The 8,104-nt window shown below is 40.7% G+C and overlaps 2 protein-coding genes and 1 long non-coding RNA gene across 3 annotated transcripts in view; 2 read left to right on the forward strand and 1 right to left on the reverse strand.

Moving 5' to 3' along the window:
- The window catches only part of tgoln2 (trans-golgi network protein 2), a gene marked incomplete in the record, with an annotated part of 7,248 nt that extends 6,178 nt beyond the window's left edge, over nt 1-1,070 (forward strand). The window contains 1 exon segment of the mRNA XM_035658116.1: nt 1-1,070.
- On the reverse strand, nt 717-2,630 carry LOC118325376 (dual specificity protein phosphatase 18-like). The gene has a single exon (XM_035658020.1). The coding sequence runs from the start codon at nt 2,379-2,381 to the stop codon at nt 1,833-1,835; it is 549 nt and encodes a 182-aa protein (XP_035513913.1). The 5' UTR covers nt 2,382-2,630; the 3' UTR covers nt 717-1,832.
- Nucleotides 2,631-3,865: 1,235 nt separating this feature from the next.
- LOC118325377 lies at nt 3,866-8,098 on the forward strand. Its single transcript, XR_004796607.1, has 3 exons — nt 3,866-4,510; nt 5,042-5,514; nt 6,025-8,098. It is a non-coding gene; the product is annotated as an uncharacterized LOC118325377 (long non-coding RNA).
- The last annotated feature ends 6 nt before the right edge of the window (nt 8,099-8,104 follow it).

Below are 8,104 nucleotides of genomic sequence, written 5' to 3' on the forward strand. Positions count from 1 at the left end.
GAAAATGACATGTTGCGGTTTTACAGGAGGCTATGTGTTGGACTGTACTTTGATTGGGAGCATTTTATGCTAAGCTAAACTAACCCGTTGATGAAAGTAGCCTCCTATTCGAGGGGAGACATAAGAGTGGTATCAATCTTCTCATCTAACTCTTGGCAAGAAAAGGAACAAGTAAAGTCCCCAAAATGTTGAACTAGTTTTTTGATGTATGATTTGTATGATTTGATTCATGTAAATGCCTCTTTATGTATCCAGGCAATCCATCTTACCAAAGTGTCAGCCTGGTTACTGTCTGTCTGTCTGTCCAACACCTGTATAGCGAGTTAGACTATTCCTCTTTCGGTTGAATATTTCTAACTTGTGGCTCTGCATAGAAACTGGTCTGAAAGGAAACTGTTATGTAAGAGGACATTGGCCAACAGCTGCATTTGTTTTAACTGTTGGGACTGCACTATGGGAAAAAATGTTTCTGCGGGAGATAGGTTGACCACTAATCTTACCATAGACTAGACGTGTGTGTGTTTCTGTTCAGAGATGACAGACTTTGTGCCAAATTGTGAACGATATTACTGTGATTCAATGTGTGATTTTTTTTATTTTATTTTATTTTTTCTGAGTTAACTATTTCTACTGGGTGGTGGTCATACTATATGGAAAGTAAAAAGGAAAAGAAATGTAACCCAATTGCTTCTTGGCAAAATCAAAGTCCATGTTATGTTATAAATATATTTATTTTTATTGTGAAATGTGGAATCTGCAAAGAAAAGTCAGCTTTTTTTAGGCAAACTAGTTTACAACACATTGTTCTTTTCACGAGTGACATAAGCGACAGAATTAGTTAAAAAATGTCAGGAGTGACATTAGCATGGAATTAGTATCATTTTAAAATGTTAAATGATCATATAGCTTAATAACTATCAGATATTTATTCCATGTTGTAAGGAATGGCTGTTGATTTAAAAAAAAGTATCTTGCTGTCCTTAAAATGTGTGATTGCACAAATGTGTGTGTACTAAACCAATTGAGTTCTGATTCTAAAATAAAAGCTTTTTCTACTTTCTAGCCTCAAACATGTTGGATTGACTGCTTTCACTGTTACAGCTGCTGTAATGATTTAGGGCCCGTCCTATACAAGCTTATAACCACTGGTAGAGGTAAGATACTCAGATTCTTTACTTAAAGTACCAAAAAGTCCTGCATTCAGAATTCTACAAAGTAGTATCAGCAGAATGAACCCTAAATGTATAAAGTAAAAGTACTCATTATGCAGAAAAATATGGCTTATTATATATGACTGGAAAGATTGGGCTCACCCTTGTGGCAATTCAAAATCAATCAGGAAATCAATATAGGACTGTGCATTAGCGAGCTAGACAGCTTTTTCAAGTCACAATTATTATTTTAAAAAGTGTTTTATTGCGATACATTCGATATCATATCATCCCATCCATTGTTGTGAGATAATTAAGGTTGGAAAAAAGAATAAGTACGCATTTATTATAAAAAGCTCTGCTCTGTGCTTCATTGCGAAATATTGTATAATTGTACCTCTCTGAAACCATCTGAGATACCTAGAACAGAAAAAACTGAACTCATAGGAGCCAAGAGCCACAGAAATGTGGAACTGGACACTGCTGTTTCTCTAAGGGGCCACAAGCTAAAAAAAACCCCACTGGTTTAATGTTTCACAATGCCTTTTGTTTCATAGGCTGATTTTTATGTCGAAAGCCTTTCTCTGAAACTAGAAGCACATGAAGCCTGCAGCATGTTATCACTGTATGTCCCACACAGTAAATGCCCATACATCCCTTTAAAGCAGTGCAGTGACTTCCTCACAGTGGCATCATATTCTTGGCCTCCTCCTCATAAATGTTTGGTATCTGTCCCATGGAGGAGGGAACCATTCGGACAGAGTTGCACCCCTGAAGCTCCATCTCATAGCGGATGAGCTGCTTCCAGAAGCCGTTATTGGGCCTCACCATGGGTCTACAGGTCTTCACCCACCTGTGGGCCTCCAGCAGAGTCACACCGCGGTGCTTCAGCAGGTAGGCCATGCACAGGGCGGCGGAGCGGCTCACCCCGGCGTTGCAGTGCACCAGCGTGCGGCCACCGCGCTCCGCCGTGAGCTGGACTTTATCTGCAACCTGGTCGAAGTGATCCCGGAGAGGAGACACCGGGGAGTCAGAGACGGGGATGTGGATGTACTCCTCCACCCCGGGGGGAGGAGGGCAGCTGCTTTTGGTCTCAGTAACGTTCACGATGCAGGTTATCTGGCACCGGGTCACCTGGGAGGGATCATTGGCCGCTCTGCCGTTACTCAGGTAGAGATGGTCGGTGACTCGGCACAGGCCTGAGAGCCCTGCAGGACCCGACTGATGCATAAACCTAAATATATTGCTGCAGCACAGCTGTCTAACCGAAAACTGTAACTGTAAAGTGTAAGTTGTCCGGTTGAGCCACCGCGGGACTTGCTAGTGTCTGTTGTAAGGCAACCCAGGAAGGTCAAATTTGTGCGTGCGAGCGCGCACGCTGTCGCCCCCAGCTGGATGGGGTTTTCATAAGGCAGACATATTGGATCGATAATAGCATTTTTCTGTTCATTTTTTTTTAAATTTAGAAGCAAAACAAACAAACAAACAAAAAACACATTTAATGTTTAGGGTAAAGAGTTTTTCTAATGCTGTAATTTTTGCTTAATATCTAAATGAAAAGGAAGGACAAACATGCAGATATTTCCTGCTTCAGAAAAAAAGGCAGGATAGAAAGAGGATGACAAACTCACACAGGGAAAAGATGAGGAAATGGGTGGAGTAGAAAAGGGTAAAATTAAGATCCAAACAAGAAAATGAGACAGAAACTGATAGAGGTTGGAGATGAAGACAGGGACACATAATGGTGTAGTGGTGCCTGGAGAAGTGGATACACTCTTAATATAAGCCCCCCTCAATTGTTTTAAGCTGCCTGTCCAGCAAAGGATAAACACCCTGTGATATAAACAGTAACATGTAAGATGTTTATCTTGTCCTTTACCCACAGAAGTAGTGTTTACTTTTATTTGTGGATAATATTTATGTGGATGTGCAGAGACTGCAGACACCATTTTGGTGGAATCGTCTGTATCTTGTTTCTTTATTATTATGTTCAACATATGATAATATTATTGTACTATTTACTCTGGGAGTCCCGTCCCTACAAAAAATATCAGTTTGTCACTATAGTGGCCCCTTCCTCTAGCACCACCTTCAGGCCCAAAAGTGTGCCACCCAAATCTCTGAACAATGTGAGACTCATCAGAAAATAAACCCCTTTGATAAGCCTCAGGCCAAAATGTTTCTCCCAACAAGTGGAAAAGATCTAAAATAAGAATGTCATCCATTTTAGTTTTCACATGAGCATTACAGCCTCATTAAATACTGTGTGATGCATATTCCATGTCTTTTAAACTCCTAAGCAATTTTTGTCCCCCATTAGTAAGTAACATATTTATTATTATCATTATTTTGATATTTAGATGTTTTACATTTTAAAACACTACGAAAAACAACGTTACAGAGTTCTTCACATAAAACATGAAACCACAATTACATAAATATCACAGGAATAACAATAAAAGAGTCACAATGAAAAAATGAATTTAAGCCTATTGATTACAACATCAAAGATCAGACTTGAAATCTGAAAATGAAATAATTCAAGTTTAAAATAAGCTGTTTGTCACTGCTATTAATGTAAAGCAGCATCTTATCACAGCAGAGCTGCATATTGACTCATTCTACTCTTGAGCTATTAAAATAAATGAGAAGCAGAAAAAGAGAATAAGTGTCTTTATGCTTGTGAACGTGGAGAAATCAGATAATAATGAACATTCATACCAACCACTGGTTATGTTCCAGTGTGTCCCTTTAAGTCATATTATAGCAGAATACTGTAGTGTGTGTGTGGTTTGAAGTGGTTGCTGTGTGTTAGCTGGTGGCGCCTGCAGGCAGTCCTCGGTTGCCCAGGAAACACAGATGGTGGATGAAGGGCGCGCATACAAAAGACCATAAACCTGTGGCAGCAGCTGGAGACCGAGACCCCTGATTAATTCAGGTCTGTGCAGTCCGGCTTAGTCAAAGACGTCGCTGTTCTCTTTAATACCTCCCATCCATTTCCTTTGTCCCGGGGCTTCCGTCTCCACTTTATCCTGTTTTTCCCCCGGACAGGACTCTCGTCAGTGCGCAGCTGTTGTTGGCACTCCCACATCTGCTTGTCTCAGCTCGGCAGCCATGTAGACGAAGCTCCGCCGCGGTTCGTGTTAGTGCGTAGCGTTAGGTCCAGGGGGGAACTAGCCTTTTACTGCAGGCAGAAAAAAACCCCCACTGCACACACACACGGTGTGTATTTGCAGCTTGCCCTCAGCATGGGGAAAAATAAGGAAAAGAAGAAGAGGAAGAAGAGGAAGATGTGATCCTTTCGCACCGTTTGATGCTGCGGGACAGGTGCATCTGCATGTGGAACCTGGAGATCACTGGTAGGAACAAAAGACACTAAAATTCATATTCTTCTTTTACATTCAACCTTTTATTTCTCCGAACAAACCGGTTAAATTGTTTTGGATTAGATGTTTTAGATTACACGTACATTGACTGCAGAGGAGGGCCTAGTCTCTTGCCTCAATCTGACATCCTTGCAGGATTTATGAATATTAAAATATGCTTATCTGTAGAAAAGCTGTTTCTGGTGGACACATGCCAGATTAGAATCTTAATCTTGCTATATATTATATACAGTAAAGCCTGCATGGTTTTTAATCTCCAGATAGACAGTATCCAGTACCCTATAACATGAGCTGCAGCCGCTGTACCATATGTTTTCACTGCTTGGCCAGAAATATCAAACAAATTTAACTCAAGCCTTAGCTATGGTCTTAAGTTCTGTATGTATTTATTTAAGTTTTAGGTAAAGCGGGCCATTAAACACAAAAACATAGTAAATCTGTAACATCAACTACATTTATGATCAGCTGTAAAAGAGCTTTATTCAGTATGCTTTTATTTTGTAGGTAACCCAGTGCTGCATGGACTTTGCACTGGATTCATCTGCAGAGCTGCTGTCAAGTCACCAGTGAGAACACTGGGAGGATCCAAACGGGAACCAGCAGCAGGACAGGTTATGTGCACAGGCCGGATTACCTTTATTAAAATCATAAGGGAGGTTCATTTTTCACTGGCACACAATGCCAGATGGAGAATTTATTTGAATACAGATAACTGATGACTCCCATCTCCAGTGACGTATATCTTTAACAGTGGGTGTATTTCAGCCTCATTTGTGTCTAAATAAAAAGCAGTAAGGAGAAACAAGTAATCCCTGAGGGTGTCTTGGGTGGACAGTTGGGTCGCGTCCCACTTTTCTGCTGCTTTGTGTTGTGTGTTCCTCTCCAGTTACACTGATGGAAAAGCAGATCGAGGCTCGCACCGGACGCTACCAGCGGCATCTCCCCATCAACTCTCTACCGTGCTGCCTCACAGACTGGTACAGGATCAGTAGATTTACACCACAGTGACTTTTATTTCCCTCGTATTCACTTTACACACCACACTGTGACATGTTATAGAGGTCCACACAAATATAAACTGCAGAGCCAATTTCCCTATCTTGCTTTTGCCCACATGCAGGATGTGTCCCTGTGTATGTGTGCTAAGCCCCTGTGCTGGCTGAAAGTGCAGATAAATAGGGAACAGATAGAACATGGGAGATTAGTTATGTGTTAAATCGCTGCCATATTTTCCTCTGTATGCTATCCTTTCCAGGATTATGGTTAAGAGAGGAGATAAACCAACCTGAAAGTGGAGACCATGACCAAATCAGATTAGCATAATCAGCTTTTCACATTCATTATTCAACATTAGGCGGGATTATCCTGGAAAAAAAATGTTTGTTAGACCAAGACAAAAATATGTCTTTTAAAAACATGTAAAAGAGGCCAGGAACAGGAATGTGTTCACTGTGATACTGTAATAACTGTCATCATTTCTCCTGCAGTGATGGATGCACCGTGCCATTACTGCTGTCCCGTACCTTCAGACGGAGACGACCCATGTTCAAGTGTTTCCCCAATGAGAGACGACTTCTGCTGCTTTTGTGCATCTGTATAAATGGCTTTGAATAGTTAAAAATACAGCCACAGCTTTGCAGTCAGTGTCAGGTGATCAGATTTAACAGGAAGCTTATTTCAGCTTTTTGTGTCCAAAATAATTTACTGCAGTGTTCTTTCCTGTCTCCCTAAAATGTGTGTATTCTCCTGGCTGTGAGTAATACTAATACAGCTTCATCCACCCACGCTCTCATATTTTTTGGCTGATTAAGAACACTGACACTGCAGCCATCGAACACCTCTCAAGCCTGTTTATTTCAGCTGCTTTGTGCAGTGCCCTCCTCTCTCTGTTACCTTGGTTACTCTGTTTAACACTTTGGTCACCCGTTTTAAATTCACAAGAAGTGATGTTTCTGTAACGAGGCTGTCCTGTGTGTTAACTTCTCACCAAAGCTTGCACGTATCTATGCCAGATCCAGAACTGGAAAGCTCTGATATTTTAATCCTGCAGTGTTAAAAGAAATCTGCTTAAGAGAGTGAGAATGACTAGTTTTCTCACATTTAGACAATGTGTAATTCACACAGTATGTTCTTTGTTTGTCTTGAAACCTCGTCATTTGGATGTGTTACCAATTATTCTTTTAATGTAGTGTACTGTGTGTTTTAGCTGTAGCGGGTGGGCGCGTGTGTGTCTGCGTGAGTGCATGTGTTTGTGTGCATGTGCTCTATTTGTGTGCGTGTTTGTTCCTATATGTGTGCATGTGTATCATGTCTGTCTGATCAAACAGACATTTGTAATGGTCGTGAAGCTACAAGCTGCTTTTCAGTGATTTTCTTACAACTGCAAAGTTTAAAAAATGCCTGAAGCTCATCTTTTAGCCACTGGACGTACCAGAGAACGGATAAAAAAATATTTACAAATGATTCTTAGCATTTGTTTCAACCTCACTGAAGTACCAGTTAGGTGGGGATTCTTGTGATTTAGATAATCACAAGAATGTCGCTGTAAATTAATGGTGTGTAGTTTTCTAAATGATGCCTGCTGGCATTAATTAAACTGTCATGTTGCCTACAGCCCCACCATCTGATACTTAAGCAAATTACAGCAAATGCTAATAATTATGTGCAAATAGCTTTTTACCCAGGTCTGGATTCTACTAACAGTATCTCACTAATATCTAACAATACTAATGTCTGCTAACAGTCGGATGATTACTAACCTGTACTCTGAATGCTGATGGCTGGCCTTGTTCTTTCTAACCCACTGACTAACCCTCTGCTTTATGCCCGCAGTCCGATGCACACACTCCTCTCTCATGATCCTGCAATCCTTCTTCTAGAAAAGACCAACTTTGGATTTAATTATTAAAGAAGAAAATCAATGAAAATGGTTAAAGTGAGCAAGTCAAGAAGGGTTTCAGGACTTGGGGAGGAAAATGTTTATTAACCACTAGATGAAAAGAGGAGCAGAAACAGCTGCTGATACCAAACTGGGTTGACCACATACTTTGGAAGAATCCTCACAAAACCGATTATGATCTGGTTCCAAATGATATTCCCTAAATTCACATCTTCAGAGACATCTTCTTTCTGTCTCTGCCTGTGCACTGTGTGGTCAACCTTCGCAGGTGAGTGCCTGGCTTGTTGTCAAGACACAAGCCAAGCAAACCTCCACTACTAACTTATTATGGTGTTGATACTAACCGTGGTGAGGCTGTAAAGGTCCACCTGTTGCTCTTACTAACATCTCTTCTTTCTGACTGAATTTCTATTGTGATGTCTGAAATCCAATTATTCCGTCTCTTTGTTAATTTTTAATTAAATCCAAGCATGCCTTGTGGTACTAGGGATGTTTATTAATTGATATTACATGGAAGCCTTTATCCAAAACATCTTCTGGTGCCATGAGTATGTACTTTTTAGCAGCGGGCAGTCCCACTAAAGTCCCGTAGCTCTAACTGCGTCAGTGACGTGCTCAACACAAGTCTTTACAAAGAAGCTACTAACATTTCATGAAGTTAAATTAAC

The sequence above is a fragment of the Morone saxatilis genome, unplaced genomic scaffold (assembly GCF_004916995.1).
Source record: "Morone saxatilis isolate NCDOM2014 unplaced genomic scaffold, NCSU_SB_2.0 Contig16, whole genome shotgun sequence".
In the NCBI taxonomy this organism is placed as follows: Eukaryota; Metazoa; Chordata; class Actinopteri; family Moronidae; genus Morone; species Morone saxatilis.